The sequence below is a fragment of the Manacus candei genome, unplaced genomic scaffold (assembly GCF_025592945.1).
Source record: "Manacus candei isolate 608988 ecotype Guabito, Panama unplaced genomic scaffold, ASM2559294v1 h1tg000024l, whole genome shotgun sequence".
In the NCBI taxonomy this organism is placed as follows: Eukaryota; Metazoa; Chordata; class Aves; order Passeriformes; family Pipridae; genus Manacus; species Manacus candei.
The window spans coordinates 3,079,603-3,103,284 of record NW_026138072.1 but is presented as its reverse complement, the minus strand read 5'-3'; the positions used below and the strand labels follow the sequence as shown (position 1 = coordinate 3,103,284).

The 23,682-nt window shown below is 34.4% G+C and overlaps 1 protein-coding gene and 1 long non-coding RNA gene across 4 annotated transcripts in view; one reads left to right on the top strand and one right to left on the bottom strand.

The window, feature by feature from the left end:
- Positions 1-6: 6 nt before the first annotated feature.
- On the top strand, positions 7-23,429 carry LOC127471475 (uncharacterized). Its single transcript, XR_007904666.1, has 6 exons — positions 7-298; positions 2,332-2,459; positions 7,304-7,456; positions 16,488-16,564; positions 19,436-19,543; positions 22,203-23,429. It is a non-coding gene; the product is annotated as an uncharacterized LOC127471475 (long non-coding RNA).
- Positions 12,240-23,682, bottom strand: part of TNPO1 (transportin 1) — a 69,855-nt gene continuing 58,412 nt past the window's right edge. For all 3 annotated transcript variants that reach the window (XM_051788385.1, XM_051788384.1, XM_051788386.1), the window contains 6 exons: positions 23,416-23,511; positions 20,524-20,599; positions 19,629-19,728; positions 18,204-18,278; positions 15,363-15,505; positions 12,240-13,821 (listed from right to left, as the gene is read on the bottom strand). In XM_051788385.1, coding sequence (XP_051644345.1) covers positions 15,398-15,505; positions 18,204-18,278; positions 19,629-19,728; positions 20,524-20,599; positions 23,416-23,511 — 455 coding nt within the window. In that variant the 3' untranslated portion in view covers positions 12,240-13,821; positions 15,363-15,397. The remainder of the gene's footprint in view (positions 13,822-15,362; positions 15,506-18,203; positions 18,279-19,628; positions 19,729-20,523; positions 20,600-23,415; positions 23,512-23,682) is intronic.

Below are 23,682 nucleotides of genomic sequence, written 5' to 3'. Positions count from 1 at the left end.
CAGCCAGAAATACGGGGCGCCATCTCGGGAGGGTGGCGGTTCGAGGTGCCGGCCTGCAGCAACACGGACACAGCTGTAGAGGGCAGGCTCGGAAACCTCCAGCAAACCCCCACACACGTATGGAGTAACCACTAGGGAACGGCTACACTGAGTGCCACGGTGCACGGAGGAGAGGAGACTCTCCTGTTTGAAGGTTCTTCACCCAGAGGGTGGTTGGGCGCTGGAACAGGCTCCCCAGGGAAGTGGTCACAGCACCAAGCCTGACAGAGTTCAAGAAGCTTTTGAACAATGCTCTCAGGTACATGATGTGATTCTTGGGGATGTCCTTTTCAGGGATAAGAGTTGGACTTGGTGATTCTTGTGGGTCCCTTTCAACTCAGAATGTTCTGTGATTCAGTGAAGTGGCTTCACAGCCAAGCCTTGTTCCAGCCAAGAAGGGTAAGGTCCTTCAAAGCAGGTGATGATGACTAGTCCTGCAGGGAATGTTACTGATAAAGCATAGTGTACCCTCCTAACTGCATCCTCCCACAGGATTTTACAATTCCAGTCGCATGGTCCTAACAGAGATGTACCTTATCTAAAGCCTAAGTGTGAGAAACTCTGACTCATCTTCAATGACAGTTCAGTCTCCAGACCCTTCATTGATTTGGGATAGGTTATTAGCCAGCAGGGGTGATGCCAATTGTTGGTCCAGAACATGGAGCCACTTAAGTGCCACCTGTGACCAGTCTGTACCTGGAGTGCTCCTTTTCAGTGTGTATATATACTCTTTATGGCAGAGTCAGCACGACTGGGCTCTTTCTGGGACCCCAAAGAGTTCCTGTTCTACCTTAATGAGGTGATTCATTGCCCAAAACAGCAGTTAGGTTTTCATTATTGACTAAAATTAGAGGACCAGGTCTAAGCAGCAATATGACAGGCTGCAGCTCATTGTCCAGTGCAAACCTGCTTTATCCCAACTTGATCTATGATTATGTCAGCACAAAGTTTTATCCAAGATACAAAAAACTAAGATGCTGATATTCTTTGCTGGGTCTTCAAGGGGCTCCCTTCCCCCTGACAGAAACCCTATTAGTTCTGGTTTGAAAAACCTCACCTGTCTTCAACTTAATACTGATGGTTTTTGTACTTTGTTTGGTAAGTTATTAGGTAAGGGATAGATCAGAACATTGAGGTCATCCTTAAGAACCTGATGAATTCACCAACTTCTATCAAATTTATGCTAAGTAAAGACTTCCATGAAGGAAAATAGTTAGGAAAAATGTAGTTCAGAAGTTTACGGAGCTATAGAATTTCATCTACTTTTACCAAAGATACTTTCATGGAAGATGAACAATATCATTCTGAGCTGGTATTACAGTTATTAGGGAATGACTGTAGCTCTAGTCCATCAATTCCTGTAGTTCCTAGGTGAGTTTAGAAGTTCCTTTCTTTCTAGCAGTGTTCTCCCAAAGTTCCAGTATATGCAAAGCTTGCCAAGTTGCCAAAGCCACAACAGAGAAAACTTCTGGATCCTTTCCATAGCACTAATTTCTTTTAAAGTCCCAAGACTGTTAGATCTGGATCTCTCTCTTTTGATAAGAGTAGTAAGCATGTGTACCGTAATTTTAAACAGTAATAACATGCTGTTGGACTACATTTAGGGAAAACTCCTTTATGCATCTGTTTAATTGATATAAGCAAACAGTCTTCATTATGATCTGAAAAAACATATGATCATAGTACATTTTGCAGTGTTCACTGTGATCTGTAAGGATATACACTAGGGCAAACAGTGAGATAAAAGCTGCATGATCAAAGCTGAAGCTTTCTATTCCATAGAAGATAGAAATATACCTTTCACAGGACCAGATACTATGATATGATGGAAGAAGAGTCAGGTTCCTTTTTACATTTCACAGAAGAGTTCCCATATTCCACATTTTCAAAGCTACGTAGTAACCCCTTATACACTGCTACATCTAGATGTGAAGCAACTGCTGCAGTTCTTCAGCATTCCAGCATGACAAAAATAGCGAACACATCCTCAGTTTTTTTCAACAACAGCTTTCCACATAAACTCGAATGAAATGCACAATCTTAGACATGAATATTAAGGTATATCCTCCAGCACAGGTGCATTTATATAGAAAACCACTTTGACAGGGATGATGATCAGGATCAGTACGTATGTTTCTAAATTTTTCTACATAGAGAAATCCAGAGTGGATTATTAAAAGCAGAGACAATGTCCCTTATTCTGGAACTCCCTGATATGCAAGTTAGTGAAGCCTTTGGAAATACTTTGCATTAGCAACATTTATAGTTCTTTAATCTTAACTTCTACTCTAGGTATTGGCTGCCAAGGACAGGATACTGGATTAGGTAGACTCTTTGTCCCAGTACAGTCATTCTTCTGTTTTCTTGGTGCAATGGAGGTGGACAGAAAGGAACATTATTTTGACAGCCATAAATACACGGTGAGTCCTGTATAATAAAACAAGAATTCCCATTGCATATTTTCAGTGTCTTTCATGAAAGATACAAATAGTTCTCTGGATTGCCAGTTTTTTAAGTTAAGAAAAGCAGTTCTTCTCCCATTTTTGTGATCAACATGAGTGCGAAGTTAAAGAGCCACAACAACAAACCTCACAAGAAGGATATGAAGAACTAAAGAGACTTCTTAGCTATACTAGTAAACTAGTTATATTTTATGAATATAATCCTAATTTTTGAAAAAGTATTCTACATTTGGCATTAATGTGGGTTGCATACATGTGAAAGGAAGTATCTAGCTTAGAATTACCCTTTCAGAAAATCATTCCTGATTGTGCAGTTTGCTATCTGCATCCCAATTTATCCATCCTCCCATATTTCCAGCATTTTGTTTTATAAGTGCTAATATTAACTTATTTTCAACAAAAATAAAGACTGTATATTTTATTTTTACCTATAGTAACTAAGTTAATTTGCTCTATGTCTAAGCCATTTGAAAATGGACCATGAACTCTAGGGAAGGTAACTGTATTCAATTATTAGCAAACCCTTAATACAAGAATGCACAACTGAATGTGCTAATTTTAAGATTAAAAAAAAAATAGTCCAAATAATTGCCAAAAATAAATAGATTATTACATTATTTAATGTAATTATGTAGTGTCAAAGAGCCAGTTGACATTTAGAGTTCTTAATAAGTTAAAAAAGAGTAAGAAACTGACTCAGGTAAAATAAATACTCTAACACTGCACTTAATTTTTAAAGAGGATCTGAAGAAGCAGATGGAGGTGGAACCATTTTATATACCATATACATATTTAATTTATTAGATTAAGGATATGCCTTGAAACATGCATTTTCTTTCTTTATCGTCTTTGCTAAAAGAACTACTCAAATCTTTCTCCCAGACAAGATTGCCTTAAGGCTAGGCTAGGCCCTTTTCTGAAATACATGCACAAACTCAAATTGTGGTCTGATGAGAGAACACTGGTGAGATTATGGCCTACATTACACTTTTAGGTAGAATGGGTGTCTCTAATGTAATTTCTAAGTTTGAGATTAAAAAAAAATTGTGCACAGAGTTATAGCCATGTTATTACAGTAAGAGATCAACTGAATTTCTTTCAACTCAGTGCAATACCTAATTGAAGTTATTTCAAAGTTAGGAATGTGTTCTGTTGAAGATTTGCAGCAAGTTTTAATGACAGTTTTCAACATCCCTGAATGATGTATTCCATTAGGCTGCACCATCTGACTCACTGTATACTTAAATGCACACTTCTCTTGATTTAGACACCAAGCTTGATCGCATCCCATTCATTAATTCAATTACTTAAATTATGAACCCAACAGCATTGTTTCACAGTGAGTCATTTGGTGCTAATACTCCACCTTTTTTTACTCTTCTGCTCTGTTGCTACCAAAAGCATGTTTCATCAAATCAACCTTCAGTCAAATGGAAGGATCAGAAAGCACTAGTAAACATGAATAGCTTAATGTTTGTAGGTTCCATTTTGACTTCTTTTCACATTTCAGCCCTGCGTGAAAAAATCTGGGAGATTTCTAATATACTCAGGAGGTGCATTACTATGGAAACACCATACTGAGTTTTTTAATCTAAGTTCTGTGTAGGATGGGGAAATAACATGACCCTGAGATTATCTCAGTTAGAGCATGGTGCTAATTAACATGACGGTTGGGGCTTCAATCCCTGTAAGGGCCATTCACTTAAGAGTTGGACCCAATGATCCTTGTGGGCCCATTCCAACTCAGAATATTCTGTGAAACATCATAAATTATTATGCTGCTATACTCTCAAGAATACATTCAATGGTTAGTTGAATTTATATTCTTGATGTATCAATATATTTAACATTGCATACATGCTTTAGGTACTTACCTGCAAGTATGTCAGTCAATGAACTTGGAGCAGCTTATTTGCAGTTAACAAGTAAAAATAACCTAAAGGAAAAAAAAAACACACAACAAAACCTGAAGTGTTTAAAACATTCAAATTTAAAGAAATATGAAGTATTTAGAAGAGCAAGCTCTGATTGTACAACCATTTAGTACCAAAGTGCCCCTCAATACCTAGTGCACAAGCAAGATGGTGTTCAGATCACAAAAATCTTCTCCACTCTGGTTATAATATACAACAGAAAAGGTAATTGTGGTAGAAGGATTTGAAGCCAAACTATTAAGATTATGTGGTACCTCAGGAAAGTACTCCTGTACAGCTTAGTATAAGAACAGATGGTGCTTGTGTCCTTGTAAGGCAGCTTGTAAGTATTACTGTACTAACAAAAAGAAGTGCAAATTCTTGGGATTGAGTTTATGCAAGGTAGTAAATGAAATAATGAAAGAGAAAGGTATTGGTCTGGACAGATATTTTAGCTGTCTAGGTAAGCAGCAGCTATTGAAATATTGTGAAAGAGGTAAAATGATTTGGTTATACATGTCCTTAATTAGGATTGCACATTAAAAATCAGAATGTCAGTATGAACACGATGGTAAGTGAATGGCTTGCATTTGGGCAAAAGTAATACTATGTGAAATTGACTCTTACCTTTGGTTCTTCACATCCATAGATTGACATACTAACACATACTAATGGCAGCCAGCTTTAGCAACTGGAAGAAACGTGAACTTCAGTGTCCTTATCACCTCAATAAAACTCTTAAAGCCTAATTGCTTCTGAAGATGTGCAGACCTGTATTAATAATGATTTAGAAGGCCAAGGCCTCCTGTCTCCACACACAGAAGACAGTGAGGTTTGGGCTTTATTTTTTTGAGAAATAAAAGTAGCCAAATGCCTATGCTTGTTAATTAGAAAAATGAAACTCTGAGTTGTACATCAGGCGATTATTTGTGTTAAACACTGCCCTTTTACGGACTGAGAAACAGTTCCTTGCATGAGTGAATTGCTTGCAACACAATGAGAGCTGTGGTCTGAGGTTCCATCTAGCTTCCATCTGTTTTTGGCCCAATGTTGAAAAGAGTTTTGGTGTGCAAGGCCTTTGATGAGGATGGAGATAAGCAAAACTAAAATTAGCTACATATTCCTATGGCAGAGTACTGGAGAACGTGATGCAACAATCTTGCTGCTTTATGTTATGGTATGTAAAGAATTTTAAAAAATGAATACTTGATTTCTTAGTTTGTCATGTGATTCATCTGATCTTCCAAAGCTAGAAGGAAAAGGTGCATATATATACATACATGGTTCCAAAATGTTTATTTGAGCATGTATATTTCACAATGAAAAATGTATATGCAAAACAATGACCATCAATACATTAAGGAGAAAAAAAAACCCACCATGTAAAATGATTCAAACTTTTCTTTTGAGATAATGATTATATTAAAAGAAGACACTGAAAGATGCTTTGTGTCAAGATGTGGTTTTAGAAAGAAAAATACCACCTTAAAATTTAGCTGTGAAACAGTTTTACACTTTTTTAGAGGGGGTTGTTGTTTTAATGTTAAAGGAAAATCTCTTTTTTTTTTTATGGTATCATTCACAATGTTTTGAGTTTTGAAACTACAAACCCCTTCCGTTTCTATAGCGAATCCTCTCAACAAGTCAACAAAAATGCAAAGCTGAAAGACAGCTTGAGAAAACTGTAAATTAAACATACCCTACCCAGTTAGGACATTCCCTGAGAGAATTTCAAGGTAAAAGGAGTGGTAAATTAACATTGCTTCTCATTGTGTCCTTTACCATAGAGATAAAATTCTATCTCCTATTTGTATTAACCACTGAAAGTGCAAAGAGAAATAATGGAAAATTTAAAAAACTGGTATGTTATAGTAACACTGCAGCAGTTACGCATCCAAGTTAACCTGTATGCTGTAAACATGGGAAGATTTTAAGTTCTGCTGTATATTTAATACAGGAAATTTATGACCACCCACTTAGCCAAGGGGCAATAAGAAAAGGAAAAATGGGTAAAACTCTCAGTATAACAGTTCAACTTCTTTTATTTCCACTTTTTTATTATACACTTATTATTTATTATATATTTGCACTTTTAAATTATACATTAAGATTTGGAAAAAAATTATTTATACCTGAAGCTACATATATATATATATATATATATATATATATATATATATATATATATATATATAAAAGTATACATAAAGCTCAATTTTCATTTTATCAATTCAAATTGAAGCCTGGCAAACAAAGGACTGATGTCACAACAACCCCTTGAAAAACTGTGATTCAAAAATAATTCCTTATATGCCATCACTTATACACATTAGTGTATGCACAGCATAATTGCATCTGTTTTCCTTAAACTGAACTGATTATTGGAAGCAACCTAATTTTAGGTCTGTCACTGTGCAAATTAACATTTGGTTGTCTTTTGGGAGGTTTCAATAGTCTATACTGCTTATTTTGTGTGAAACAAGGGTAAATGCCTGTGAAAGATTTTTATGTAAGCAGTATGTTTCATTCTGGGATAACAAAAGCTACCAACAAATACTCTGTATTTTACACATACAGTGTTCCTACTGAAATGCTTTTTTATTCCAGTACAACTTTAAATTAGATGTTTATATTTTATCTTTTTTTTTATAAATAACATGATATACAGTGCAAGTTCAATCCTTGGCACTGTTCCAATCTGATCACAAACTTTGCAGTAACATTCATTTTGCTTACTCAAGATGCTAGTACTTACTCATCTCTCGTTTGTAAATACAGGTAGTAAATACAGATAGTCAAAATTAGAGGCCACATCTTAGATGTGGCTCTGAGCTGGTAGTAGAAGACTTGAACTAAACTGCTGACTGACAGCAAGATACTCTATCACAGGTACCCCAGAACATAAGGGGAGTGGGGATGGCTACTTGAAAGAAAACAGAACTTCCCCCATCCCCTCCCACACAGCCACCATCTCTGCTGATCAACTTGGTCTCTATACTGCTGTTCCATGGCCTTCTCCTGTTTCTGGAGGCAGAAGTCTAAGTCATTTGTTAAGCAGAGTTTAAGCCAAGTATGCAGCAATTGGTTTCTACTTTAAATTTTATTATAGTAAGTAGTTTTATCAATGCATTTAATTGAACTTAATCATTGCACTATAGAAACAATTTGTGCTAGACGTGTAATAGTTTAAGTTGTCTAAATGCTATTGACCAACTTTTAAATATTTGAACAGGAAATGTTCAAATCAACATGGGTGGACTGAATGAAACTTTTGCTTTTATATTTTCATTTTAGAGACTCTTGTATCAGGAAGTTCTGGAAGGGCAGCTCTTTAAAAAGTTTGTATTATCATGGTCCCATGAAAGCTAGATAAAATTAGACTAAGACCAGCATAAATTTTGGTTCAAAGTCTTGAATAGCTTGAATTTATTTCTAGTTTACTCATTTTTTTATGATTTACATTACTGCTAGAACAAGGAATGAAAACAAATTTTTTTCCCTTTTCCGTTTGGAAACTTAGCACGTAGCAACTGTTTCAAAAAAAGTAGTCAATGTAACATTTCTCAATAGTAAAGTAGTTAGCAGGTATCATCCAAGAGGCACTAATTTCAAGTCACCTACACCTCCATTTTTCCACAGTCATCTGCCCTCAAGCAGCATGAAGCATCTAAACTAAACTAATCTTAACTTATCCAAAGATTATTTTCTTTCATATAAAATGAAAATCCTTATTCCATAAACTCTAGTACTTACATGTGTGGATCAGAAGAGTGCACTACCAGGTCAGGCAAAACATAGTTGAACAATGAATTTAATCATTCATTAAAAATTGGAATGCAACATCTATATTTAAACAACTTTATTAACATAGTCAAGCAGTGATTAACATTCACATCTATTATGTCACATCATACAAATGTAAATACAAAATTACTACAGTACAATATATATTCTCTGCATGATCCAAAATATTTGGTGGCCCCAAAAACTCTTTAAAATTCAGCAGCTTATCAAAAATTAAAACCATATTCTATTTAAAATGAAGTTCTGTTAGCACATAGGCAGACTTCAAGAAATATCACTCAATTTAGTACAGTTTGAGAGGTTGCAGGAGGATATGTTTGAAGGAAACATTCCAACATTGTGGCAGATACAGAAACATCAGATTTAAAGCTTTCAAGCAAAACTTATACAACCTAAGTTGTCAGCAGAAAGATCCAGTCATCTTTCATTTAAAACTATATTGTGTACTTCATCCAATTCAAAATTTTAGGAGTGTCTAGTATTATTAAGTCAGACAATATACAACATAATTACCTCTCTTTCCATGAAAAATAATACACTGCAGATTTCAATAGCCAAATAAACCTCCTTATACCAAACTCTTTTTTTCTCATTGCTGTCCTCACAAAGAACACCCAAGCCTTCTTATTTAGTTGCTCATGCAAAGTAAGGAAACAGATACCTAAACCAAAAGTAGTACAATAGAACCAGTTTATAGAAAAAAATATACTATACTGTAAGTGTTGAATTCTTTGAGATGTGGATTTGGCTTACTTAAAGCATACTGTAACACCACACAGGGATTTATCTTATAGAGCCATTTCAAACTTCCCTCATGTAAGTACATTCAAGTGAGTGAGTATCACTATTTTAGCAGAATATACAAGGCAAGCAGAGTACTTGCCTCAATTCCCCATTTAAAATAATAAACTAAAACTGGCTTGCTCTAACCATTAAGTGCAAAGAGCAAGCATCAGTGGCAGACAAAACCCAGTTTCTATTGGAGAAGAATACCTAGAAGACTGATGGATGCAAGTCATCCTGGAGAATGCATAGGTGAGTGAAATACACAGCTACTGATCAAGCCTTATTTATTCAAGGTGAGGTTATGTAATATATAGCAAATATGTGTGCAAACTACATCAGCATTTATCTGAGAGAGGTGCAGGATGTTTTGCCATTTCATTGTAGAGCTTAATCTTTATCTAAGATAAAAAGACACTCTTTAGACCCTATATAAAAGCTTTATGCATCTATCATCCTCAGGAAAGAGATAGTATGGAAGCAGTTAGTGTTATTTCTTTCCTTGACAAAATCTGAAACAAAAGATTTCCAATTTAATGTTGCATTTAAAGCATTTTTTTAAGAAATATTTCAGTTGTTTGAATATGGATGCATTCTCCTCAAGGGAAGAATGCTTTTGCACCTTGTCTGTTAATACATTCAATATGAATAATATAGGTGAAGCAAAAGTAATTATTGTCCCACAGTAGAAGGTTAATTTAGAGTAAGTTTAAGACAAGAGGAGCTGCCTAAATGAAATACGTAAACTGATAAAATTATGACACATTTTTATTAGCATGTGTTCTGAACAAAAAGGGTACAAGAGTATTCACCTGAGATAAAGTTAGTATTTGAATATTTCTAAGTAGCAATGAGTTTTGCTTGAGGAAAGCAACTTGAATTTTTAAAATATACATTTTACTATTATACAATATATGCAGTTTAAGTAATTAAAATGGATGCTAACATAAAAGTTCTAAGGAAAAAAATCACAGTGTGTATCAATATTGTTAATTACAAAATTTATGCTACTTCATAACTTTTAAAAATTATAATGATTACAAATTTTAACCCATTCTTCTAAAAGTGACCTTTTGAGTACAAGCTTCAAGGAGCAATAAACCAAAGAGTAAGAATTAGCTTCTTAAAATTTAAATATATACATATTCACTGATTTAGAAAATAATCAAGCTTTGGGAAAAAAAAATACAAAATTGATTATTTTTGCTTGCACTGGTTAAAATAATGAACTAGTCTAATTTTTTCCCTAAATGAAATGAGCGGTTTCCTGAACGTGTTATGAAAAAAACTTAATATTGAATTTCATTTAAGACTAATTTAACAGCAATTTAGAACTGCCAAAAAGATGCATTTATAAGGATTTTAAATACACTTTCTGTTACCAACTTAGGTTGATCAGCAGCTTTTTTTCACTCTCAGAATCCTTCAAAAAGGGAAACTCAAAACAGGAAAAAGGCATATATAAAAACAGTAAACACTGACCTCCTGAGGTTCCTACAACAAAAATATTCAAGTAGAAAATCTACACCATTACTTAGCAGCGGCTATTTCTGTAGTTTAGCACACTAACAGCACTTTTTTCAGTGTGTAAGGAGCAAGTGAAGTAAGCCGTGCTTTTAGCATGCCAAGAGGCAGAAACACTGGAATGTAACAAAGACAAACTCACAATTCTACCAGTATAAACATTCAGTCAACATTCAAGAACTGTCAAGACTACATCACAAGAATTAAGATGCTTTTTATATATCCCATGATGCAATAATTCAATTTTAAATATTAATGCTGTTTCAGAACTTTTCTTACCTCACATTACACCCTAAATGGCTTCTGCAAATCTTTGCACTTTATTATGCATTAGGAATATGGTTTATTTGCTTTATAATATACCACAAGAACTTACTGATACAAAAGACTATTTTGTCAGTACTGTTTATTTCTGCCCTAATTAATTATTTTCCTTGCTGTCATACCAGATCAGTTCACATCTGTACACATACCTATTAAAACACATATGCACAAAAGTGGCATCCTAAGCTAATCCAAGGTGAGGTGGAGTGGTTTTATTTGGTTAAAGGGGCTTTCTGAAATTTAAGAAGTTTAGTTAAACCCAGATTCTAACTGTTATGCTACCATATTATTTGAGTAGGTTTTCTATTCTACAAACTTTTAAATGTCATTTCTCTGAAACTCTTCCTTAAAGTTCAAACACACTCAACATTAAAGCAAATTTGGGTCTAAAATAATATCCCACCTTGCTAAAGGCTGGGTTTTTTTTTCTCTTTCAAAATTTGGTTTTGAAGTGTTTTTCAGTGGCTATTAACTAATTTATTTCAGAGTTATTAGCTGAGAAGGAATTTTGTGTTTGCTACCAAAGTAATGTAATTTGAAAGCAAGTTATCACATGCAGTTTTGACCAAATTGAATAAATACTATGTACTGGCGTTATTGAATGTATTTCATACAGTACATGTCCAAACTATTCTTCAGGCATAATCCATTAAAATTTGCAAAGCCAAAAAAAAAAGTGTGGGAGGGGGACATAAAACATGCATGTGATCATGCATTAAAAAAACAATCTAAGTTGTTTAAACAGCATTTTTAAGTTCACACTCATACAGCTCAAACTTCAGTGCAATGGCTAAATCATTCAACAGTCAAAGAACAGAACCATGCAAAGAAGAGCAAGTTCTTAAAAAAAAAACAAACAACCAACCAACCAAAAAACAAACAACGACAAAAAAACCCAACAAAAACCCCACCAAAACAGAAAAAACCAACAACCCCCCCAAAACTCAAAACAAACAAACACCCCCCCAAAAAAAAACCAAAAACAAAACAAAACAACAACAAAAAAAAAAAAAAAAAAAGGAAAAGGAAAGAAAAGGGGGGGGGGAACCAAAAACCAAACAAACAAGCAAACCCCAAAACCAAAGATTGTTATCCAGTATCAATTCTGCAATGCAAAGGTGAGAAACTAAATCTACAAAAAGGCTGTTATGGCTTAATTTTGTTTTGCAGATTAATAATGCAGCACTTGAAAAATGGAAAGGTGTGGCTTCACCTCTGACCAGCAGAGTTAAAAATCTCTCCATTTTCCTTTATCATCATGGGATACTCTTTAGGCAATCTAAATTATTAAAGACTTGCCACTTTCAGATGGACACAAGATCAAGTGTACCAGTTAGGATTTCACATTCACAGTACATAAGAAAATACACATGGAAGGAAAAGTAAAGGGTTAACTTAACAAGGATTTATTCACAGGAATACATGTAAGTAGAGAAAAAAAAACACAACAGAAAAGCTAAACAAATGAAATGAAGAGGATCCAAACCAACTTTCACTCTCTAGCTTTAAACTTGCACCCTTGTGCATTTAACTATATCACAAAGGGCCACCAACATGCGCCGATACCGTGTAGATACCCTGCATTACATCAACTTAAACATCTCTTTAAGATCATGCTTTGAACAAAAAGAAAGTGTAGAAGGTAATACGTTGAGTGGGAATCAACACAAATGTAGCAATCTTGTCATCAACTTCTACAATTGTCTTTACGTGCCAACTAACATTTATGCAGCCTTTAACGGGTCTTACCATGTAATTCATTTTAGAGATTCTGATAAAATCACTAGGATATAACCATGCAGAAAGCACATCACACTGACAGCACAGAGGCAAATATTTTGCACAGCTATATCAGCTTTCCACATTGTGCAGGTTACACACAATACAATATCAATCTTATTCTTAACAGATCCTAAAAAGGTATTTCAAGGCCTAATTTAACGTTAACTACAGTACTTTATATCTATATTCTTAATAAAAATAAATTCCACAGAATCTTAAAAAGGAATTTTAAATGCAGGGCTATATTGAATTGGTAAACTGCAACACAAAACTGGCGCAACATAGGTAAATGTATACCAATTTCACTCTATGTGATGCAAGCATGCTACTTTCCCACTAATTAAAATTACTTCTGATCACTATGAGCCAGAACGCATGCCTGAATCTTAAACTGCAAGTTAAGAATAATGCCTTACTCTAGAAATTAAAGCTAAAAACGTACAATAATAAAATCATATCCACTACCTTGGTTGTTTTCCTTAATGTAAAAATTAAGATGTCAATCTTTCCTTTGCAGTGTCCTTCCCCTTACCCCAAAACATGAAAGGAGTGACTTATTTGGCAGCTTGCAGTTGCTTCATTTTGTCCAAGTTAACCTTTATTATTTTACGATGGGGTTTTTATGCTGTACACTGCAAGTGCCTGTTCCTAATACAGACACAAGCTGCATTTTAACTGTACTAACTTCGTTTGCGTAGTTCATTAACATGCAAATACCTAGTAATCCCCTCAAGCAGGATGAAATAATGTAGAAAACCCTTACTTAAAAAAAACAGAAAAAAAAGAAAGCCTTTTACTGTTTGTGACCCCCATTCTTAGGTTTCCTTTATTGTGCGCAAAATATTTTTCCTCTTTACGTATCCCTATGGTTCAATTATATGGTTACTTATTTTGGTACAAATCCCCACAATATTCCAGAATGTGCTGTTTTGTGACTAGATTCTTTTTTTTTTCTTCTTCACATCCAGTGCAGAGGTGTAATAGGAGACAGATTTCCACCCACAAAGGCTCCAGATGTTAAAACATTTCCCAACATCGACTTAATACAGTGACGGCAACACCTCCCTCCCGCCCCTCCCAGTAGGGTTGGGATTGTACTGTATTCCCTACTGGTTTACCCTTCCCCCCAGTAAAGGGTAACATTTTCCCTGGGTGCAGAGGCTCCCTCATAGTCTCCCAGACTGAAGGACCTGTAAAAGGAAAAGATAAAGGTATAATTAAATCTTACCTTGACCCTTTGACAGGTGGATAAACAAAGGGCCTTTTCCAAGTAGTAAGTGCCAACTGTTAACTTCAAAATTAATTTATGCCTAGAGTTTCCTTTTTAAGCCTGCTAAGAAAGAAGCCCGTTTATGTAAGATAAATTATTATCCATGAAACAACAATGTATGCTTTTAAGCTACATTGACAGTTCCCCTACTGTGCTAAACTTAGATTTACGATAAAAGCAGTCCTATATATTTTAACCAGCTTTTCCATTTTTTAGCACAAAATTATGAGGTAGTTATGACATTGAGAAAGTATATTACACGTATCTGCTACTGACCTAACAGCTTCCCTTTTAGGTGGATTAAACAAGATAGTTTCTCAGTTCAAACTGAGAATAATGGTGGATTTTATCACTTTGGCTTCCTCTTCAATAGGAGGAGAAGACACCCTTATGTTAGAACTAAAACACCCTCACTAATAATAAATATATAAATGTTTGAAATGGTTTTATTTTTAATCCATTGTTTGGATCAAACATGTAATTCAAACAGGATTTCTTATGTCAGTGACTGAAAAAGCTTAGGCTAACTTTTAAATAGTTATCCATTCCAAAAATAAAACAACTGCATGACTCACCCCTGTAATTTCAGTGCAAAAATTCTACTAGAAGTATCAAATCTGTATAAAGACTAAGTGAATCAACTTAATTCACCCTCTTTTTTTGGGTAATATAATAATCTCTTCACAGTATCACACTACTTTACACATGGGAAATTTGCTTAATACATCATGCACAGACAGCATACAAAGCATGGTGGAACAATAATACAGCTATTCTAAAATGCACTTTCACTGCTCTTTGTTGAAATTGAATCATTCTCTACACAGAACTGCCTAACAATTCTGAATTGGTGCACAAAACCGGAACATGGCAATAATAAACACATTAGCCTCCCCAAAACATCATGCTTTACAGTTACAGTAATTATACATTAGCATAACATCCTTTATTCAGTGCAGAAAGTATTGAGGATGTAGTTCAGAGTATACTGGACTTCACATAGCTCCAGTGCATTAACGAACTTGCTTTCTATCCTAAGGAATATTCCTGCTTCGACTACATCTGCCACCTCTTAATTCATAACATGTAAGGGAGCCTGTGTCTTTAGTATGATAACTTCACAATCATATTCATCACTCTGCTTATTAAACTTGAACCAGCACTTTGTTATACCTATGGTTCCAACTTTATCTCGATAAAATAATGTGTGTATGATACACTCACTTTTTCTTTCTTTCTCTCTCTCTAACAATAAAAAAAGTCAGCTGCTTTTGCTACAGCCTCCATCATTTAGGTATGCTATCATACCTTCTTTTTTTCCCTCTCCATAGGAAGGAAAGATATCTCCTCCCGTGTGTCTGAACAATTCTAGATGGATGAATTAATTATATTTCATATAATGCACACAGGGAGAAAGTATGTTGTACAGATCTGTTTACCAAGCAAGATTTCTGTGCTTACCTCTAATTATGGGACTGCAGCTACAGTGCATGAGGTTAAACTCCATAGTAAGCTGCAAGGCGCTCTTTTAAGGGAAGAGGAAACTGGTCAGAGAAACGCCTCCAATTCTCATCCCCAACTTGATTTTTAAATCCATGAAGAATCTACAAATGAGAAGGGAGAAGTCAAGATAAGCACTAAATAGAGGGTATATTATTTACTAGCCTCATATGCAGTAAGCCACAAATTGCTGAGTTGTATATCGGGCAATCTGAATTCCCTGATTTCATACTGAAATGCTATTAAGAAACAAAGGAAGTATTCTCTTTCTTAACGTGTTTTTTCTTTTAAAGGTGACATATAGAATATAGCTACCCCCACAATATATGTGTGTATACATATATAGTATTTTAATGGGTAACCTAGATTTAGGCCATTTCAGAATGTCTATTTATAATTTTTTCAATTCATCACTCATTCATCCATTTGTTCAGTCAGTCAGGCAGTCAATCAGTCACTCAATTGACATAGATCATACATGTTAAGACTACCGTGTTCACATTTCTTTTTTAAATGTGTAGGATGTTATGGAAAGAAAGCTGAGCCAAAACCGCAGCCAACATTTGACAAAATGAATATCTGTCCATTTTTAGCACAAAAATAAAACCTGTGAGAGCTCTGTTTGTTGCATGGAACCTGTAAGACAACTGTCACTAAAAAGGAAGCTCTTGAAATCTTTTTTGTTTTGCAAGTACAGGAATCCACATTCAATGGTAATCAAAAGCCAGTGAAAGAGGAAAAACAATAACCTACAGGTTTCAGTCTGGATCTTCTGATGTAATAAATTATCTGAAAACCAATAAATTAAATTCTACTATCGGAAAGGTCTTAGTATGTTAGCTCTTAGAACAACAAGTAACAAGTGAATATTAGAAAGGACAAAAGTAGATGAAGTTACTTTTCCTCATAGAAAATTATGCAAAGAGAACCTAAAGTTTTGGTTTTCTTTTTTATATGCAGTGAAACTGAGTTGTGGAACAGTCTGTCCTGAACACATTCTCATAGAAATGGCAATATCAAAGTTATGTGCTAATGACATTATAGTGCCACCAGTTAACTTATTGCTTTTCTCCCTTCCACAAGCAGGTTCGCCTCTCCTTCCTATCCCAAACAGTCACATTCGCCAGCTGCCAAGCAACTACTGAAAATATAAGAATGCTCAGGTATGACAAAAGGTTATGTGTCAGATTTCGACACTGGTAGCTCATTTATCCATGCTCTTGAAAGTGGTATTTTTCTCCCAGTTCTAGTGGTAAAGAATAAAACAAAAAAAGAAACACTGGACAATCCAGTTTCTTTCCACTGTTCCTGAAACTCATAATTATTGCTGGAAAAACATCTAACTGGACTACAGCACTCATGTATTCATGAAGAAGTAAACTAAAACCCCTGCATGCCATGACTGAAGAAAGCTTTGTCTCCTTTCCTGCAAGGCAAAAAGCACAAAAATACATTAAAATTGCTTGCTTTAAAAAGCAAAGGTGTCCTTATGCCAAGTGACTAAGAACCTTTCTGTCTAGTTTGAATGCTGTGGGTGCTACATGGACAACTTGGAAAGAATCTAAAAAAGAGGAGCCTAACTTACTGAAGCAAGTATTCGATGCTGAAGGACTGGTACAGAAACACACACTGAGACTGCTTTGGGCAATCATCATAGGCTGTATCCTGGACTTCCTTTTCACTTGCATTTTTCACAGCATTCCTTCTGCTGATGCATTTTCTAGATTTAACATTCCTTGGAAGGAGACCAGTTATCTGAGAGGCTAACTAAGACAGTCAGATTTCTGTCTTTTCTCTTAAAGATGGGATAGAAAGTTCTAGCTTCTGTTTTCATGCTCACACATGGCATTAATCGAAGAAGACATGCCAATACTGACCCATGATCCTAGTAAGTTTTTAGGAATATGCTCCATTTTTTCTACAAGGGTATCATGAACTTTTCTTTTAAGATAGCACTTCCTAAAAATCGAGATTTCACTTTAGAACTTCTGAAGGGAACCACTTTTTTTCTCTCTCTCTTTTTTAATGTAAGACATCAGTGCAAAAATACAATATATCACATTCTGGTTGTGCTGGTGGATTTGTAGTTTAGTGAGGGGTTTTCTGCTTTGTTCTTTTGGTCCATTTGTTATTTTTTTGGTTTCTTTTTCTTATTAAATACAGGGAAAACAGTCCTTCTGCTTAAACTCTGTTGATACTTTGTCAATAGGGATGCATTCTTGGGTATAACTGTATGTTTGTTTGTTTCTTAAAACCTGCTCACCCAAGAGGGATTCTGAGGAGGATTAAGCAATCCCTTATTTTCAGCAAAAGTAAGAGAATCAAACAGAATACCACCAGGATATTTTTAATCCAAAATTTTCTAGATATTTCTTCAAAATAAAATAGGCATCTTTGTGACAAAAAGTAGTCTTGAACCATAAAGATCTCATTTTCTAGAAAAAGAAGTCTTAAATGTAGTATAGAACCCCCTGTTCTTTCAAACGCAGGACATTATGAAAAGCTGTTTGAGGATGATTATCCCTTCAAATAACATCTCAAGTGAACTTCTTAATTTTAAAAAAGTTAGGAATAACCCAAATGCATATAAGAAAATATAGGTTAAAAAATATAAGAAAATAAAGGTTAAAAAAACAGTCAGGATTTTCATGTTGTTTTGTTTGAAAATGTATGACCTTGCATGACCACAGGGGGCAGAGAGGCCTCCATGACCAACACAGTAAATGCTACAGAAAGAAACAAACAAACCAGAGGATGCAGAACAACCACCATTAGAATATACTGTTATATTAGAAGATTTACCTTACAGAACATGTCTCGAAGATCATCTTTTGGACTAATCCATGATGCAACAGCATCACAAAAAAAAATAAAGTCCTATAAGATTAAACAATCACATAGGTTAGAAACCTCAATTTATACATCTGAAAACAATATTTGATGTTTATTCTGTGAACTGTACAGGGTCTTTGATCTCAATTCACAACTGCTTTTGCTTTTATCTATTTATTTTTCCACTTAATTCAGACAATGCTGTGTTCTTGTATGCCTAATTGTTCAGAAATAGAAATTGCTGAGTGTCTTAAGACCACAGTTAAAAAACCTCAACTCTCCCCTCCTGCATCACACTGGCCTAACATTTCTTTCAGTACACATACAAATGCAAGAACCAATCACCTTAGTAAGAAGGAACAAATGCACACTTGCACATTTCCAGTTGGGGAAAAAAGGTGTCATATTGCTTTAAGCAGAGCCAGAAGTTTTATTCTGGGATACAGGTTCAAAACTAAAGCCACCTCAAAATCCCTATGCTTAGTTCATCTGCTGTCATGCATTACCTCCTCCTACACCAACAAAACACCAGTCTTTAATAATTATGTTAACAATGCACATGATTTCAGTAGGAATTGAGGATAATGACTACAGAGGAGAGATGGGCTAATCAAATGTGTCCTGAATTACTCCCTCCCCTTAAGCTACATGAATGAACAAACAGACAGCAGAAGAGTGAAATGTTAAGTACAGAATAAGGCACCAGTGAAATGAACTGAAAATTACAAAACAAGATAGAGGCTCAATTCTTGTGTAACTCCAGGTAGAGGAGAGGGAAAAATCAGTTCCATTTTCCTCTTAGAAAATATTACATTGATACAGCTTTACTGTAGAGGTGTAGAGACAAAATATCAAGTCATACTGTGTTCTTCAGTTGTACCATTTAATTTAAACATATGCATGTTCAGTGTCCACATTGACTATTTAAGTAATCTATTCAAAGTTGAAACAGAATCTTCTCTACCCAAGTTTTAAGAATGGTTACTGTTTTTTTCTGTTTCTTGTTTTAAAAGCCTAGCTTGCCTCTGGAAAATAGGTTTCATAGTGTCAACTTTCACCTTATATTTGCATCCAGATCCTGACCACAACCTGCCAGAAGTATCAAAATACAGTTATTTTAATCGAAGTTCATTATTTATATATTCGCTGCAAGGAAAAGACAAAAACTGACTTTTACAATACTCTCATCCTTTCCTTTTCAGATGATAATTACTGAAGCATCATGATATGTATCATTCACAATATAAACATTTTGGCCTCCTTGACCTCAAAATAAAGCTACATCATGCACTGCAGGGAATCACATCAAGGTAAACCTTTTCATACTCCATATACAGCTTTCCTTAAATTTTAAATAGGTAAGAAAAGAAGTTAGTATCTATTAGTGTATCTTACTTGGACTACTCCACTGGGGTTGACCGTAATCATGGTACATATCCCACGGAACGCTGAATCCTTTTCCTCGTTGTCTCTTATGTTTCTCAGAGAGGTGCACCTGACAATTTGGAGAGCAAAACTTAGCTAACTCTATTACTTTCTTCATTCAAGTCAGAACTAGATGACAGTATCTGATGGAATAAGTCACACTGATAAGATGATCTGAAACACAATTTTGAACACTTAGAAAAACACTTCTTCCACGTAGTTTTTACTAGCATAATCCCATTAGGTTTCACCTCCAGAATCTGGTTTTTCTGTTACACTATATACAGTTAGAAAGTGTGACCTGTATTCCATTAAATACAAAAGAAACATGTATCTGAAATATTTATAGAAGCTATCATTATTAGAAGCGGAACATAAAATACTATCACAGTATGAATTATGTCAGATACCACTTACAGAACAGTTATTTAACTTTTACAGCAGCAAGCAAGCTATTTTATACGTAACAAATCTATAAACATATATTCCTTAAAGCATTTCAAGCCTCAGACTGAATTTTAAATAATGCATTGTTTAAATTTTACAGTATTTGCATGCATTGTATTATCATTCTGGTGGATTTTAAAATGCTCTTTCATAGTCAAGCTTTAACACAGCAAGCATGTGACAATCTTATCCCATGCATAAATTAGTCATTAGCCACAACATAAAGAATACATGACGGTGCTACTAAAAACTCACAAACCTGATAGGACAAGATTAGTCACATGGTTGGCAATGATTAAGGATTGAGATTTTGTAACCAACTGAAAATATATCTAAAAGTGAGATAGAGAGAAGAAGGAAAGAAAGAAAGAGAGTGAAGAAAAATGAATTAAAAAAAAAAAGATTGAATAATACACACCAGGGTCTTATAAACTGCTGTAGCATGGGGGCCACCTCTTGAGGACAAACGTAACCAAGACGACCAATTGTTATTGCTAAGGTAACGCAATCACGGTTATACACCACCAAACGCCAACCAAGACATGAGCAAATGAGGGGGGAGGAGAAAAAATAAAGAAAAAACAACAAATAACTCAGAAACAGAAACCAACAGAATCTGTGTATGATAATAAACATAAGATTTCACCAGTGCTTGTTTATTACCACCCCCTAAATAAGAGGCAGCAACATATATGGTATACTCTCCAGGGAAAAAGAAAAATTAAAGGAGTAAATGAGAGAACACCAAAAACACAATTTTAAATCCAAAGGCCTTCTGATGTAAGCAGTCGTTCTGCCCTCTTCAGAGTAATCTTTTGCAGTAAATTTACCTACCATACATTCGAAAGTTTTTATTCAAATATACTATTACAGCTATTTTTGATAAAAAGAAATCAACCATTTTCAGTTTTAGTATCAAGTGTTCTAAACATTTTATTTTTTTCCCAGGTTTTGAATTCAAGGTTTTAATAGATTCCATCTATCAGTAAAAATACATGCATAAATACTTTTACATGGAAAATATTGTGATCTGTCTGAAAATTCTAAACAGATGAAGCACTTCTCAAAAAGCACAAAATATTTATCTTCTTCATAATCTCATAGAGAATTTAATTAAAAATGGTTGCTAATTCACAGCAACTGACTGCAGAAAATGAATTCTTTAATCTCAGTATTTCTTCTGTTCACAAAAGGTTACCTCATAGATGTATAAGAATCTGACTTCTGATACCAAAGCATAAGGACACATGAAAAGCAAAATTGTTTCATCACATGATTAGACAGTTTGGTTCATTGTTCTGAGGGACAGACCAAAGAAAATATCATCATGCAAATGTGTTTTAATGGTGTTTGCTCAACTCACGGAAGATTAATCTTTAGAAAAAGGAGAGGGTGGGGAATAATGTATCAGGATTACTGGAAGCAAAATACATGAATAATACTAAAATCCAGCAGATTTGTATGAAGCAGAGAAAGGAAACCTATGTTCAAGGGACATACTATGCAACACTCTAATTTACAGGCATTTGTGAACAGTTTCATGAAACATGCAATAAAGCAGATGATGCTTTCTCCAATAAAAGTTTGGTGTAGGATATACCAGTCTGAAACATATTAATTCCATGAAAGCTGCAGCTCCCTGTTAATATACTGTTTTGCCCTAATGTTACTCAATTTCCGTATGCAGTGTCTTAAGATTTTTTTGCTATCTTATAAAACTGCACTTGCAGTTCAAATGAAAATACAATTTTATCTGTAAATTCTTACAGCTACAGCCTGTACAAGGAATAGTAATCTCTATCAAAGTGTGTTCTCATAATTGTTTTCATAATTAATTACATAGCAAGCTACAGCAAAGCCAGTAATTTTCTTGCACATATTAGTGGCACACAGTAAAATATCCCACAACAAACGTATAATAAGTACACCACACTCAACATTTATTTGCAGTTATCCATCCACATTTAAAGGAACTATTAAGAGAATAATAAATAAATAAATAAATAAATAAATAAAAGAAAGTTAAGTGTTTGGATGCTTCCAAAAATTCTCTTAGCAATGATGGAAGCAAACATTTAAGTATTGGATGCTTCTCAGTTACAGGTATTACACATCCATCAGTGCAGAGGAAGGAAGTCAGGACAGGGGCAGGGGTAAGGAAAATTTATATTTTTATACTATTCCATGGTATATTTCACAACAAGTAGGTATTTACTCCAAAAACTACATTTTCAAAAAGTAGTACCTATAATATGCCATACAACTAGGTAATTTTTCCTTCAACTTCACCTTCCATACTAAATGGGGGTTAAGGAGCAGAGAAAGTGCAGCTTGTAAGTTTAGAGAATACTGGAGGAAAAATATGCAAGGAAAAATCTCTTTCCAAATTATCTCTTGCTTTGCTCAAAAAATATAACTGTACCATTGTATTTGCATCATTTTCAATCATGTCAGATATAATAACTAAACTGTTATTTTCTTACAGTTTTCAAACTGTAAGATGAAAAAATAAAATTCCTAATTAGTAAAATAGTAAACTGTAAACCAATCACATTATTAATAAATTTTTCCTAGAGTATGGAAGGTGCTTGTTATACCAGAACACGCCCTCTATAAATGCAAAAGAAACAAGCCTCAGAGATTTCGATTCAGTAAGGTATTTGGGGATTGCTCCCAATTTGGAATTCAAAGCTATGTACCAGAACATAAAATATGCATGCCATTATTCTTTTCAGAAATTTGTTATTAAGTGACCAGGTAACAGAAATTAAATATAATATAATTTCAGTTACATTGTGGTAAAACTGCCATCATAGATCTAGATTTTTATGTATGATATTACAATTTTATCTTAAAATAAAAGACTGCATTTTTTGTAAATTCAAAGAGTTCATTATTTGTTTTATATATGCCAATGAAATTTGTTTCCAACACTAGACATATATATACAGTACACATGTAAGGACATGTGTATATCAAAATCAGTGAGAAATAAGTCTTTAGGGGTTACTGCATACATTTGTCATACTTAATAAGTAAATAAAAGTGGAAGAATAATTACACAGACTATAAATAGATATAAAAAATGTTATAAAAGGAAAAAACAATGACTTTTAGAATCTAGATATATGATATGCTGCAAGACTGAGACTTGTAAGAGCTTCTGCAAAACAGAGTTGCTTTTGCTTATAAAAGCCAAATACATAGCAAAAAAGTCAGTTCTGGTGTGGTTCCCCTATGCAATTTTAAAAACGATTATTAAAAAAAATCTCTAATTTCCTTCACCATGTACAGTTAATTTTTTGGGTACCTGTGTTCTCTAACAACGTCTTTGGTGTGTTGGGTCTGTTAATTATTTCTACAAGCTGATGCAACACCATTGGAATATAAGGCTGCATCTCTATACCTGAAACAACAATGAAAAAAGATTCAGAAGAAAACAACCATTAATATCAATAATCTAAACAGAATGCATACCCCCCTGAACTTACTAACAAGGACAAGGATTTCAAATATAATTTCAATTTTAACATGAAATAATCACTAAAAAAAAACCACCCCAAAATGCCCAGACACA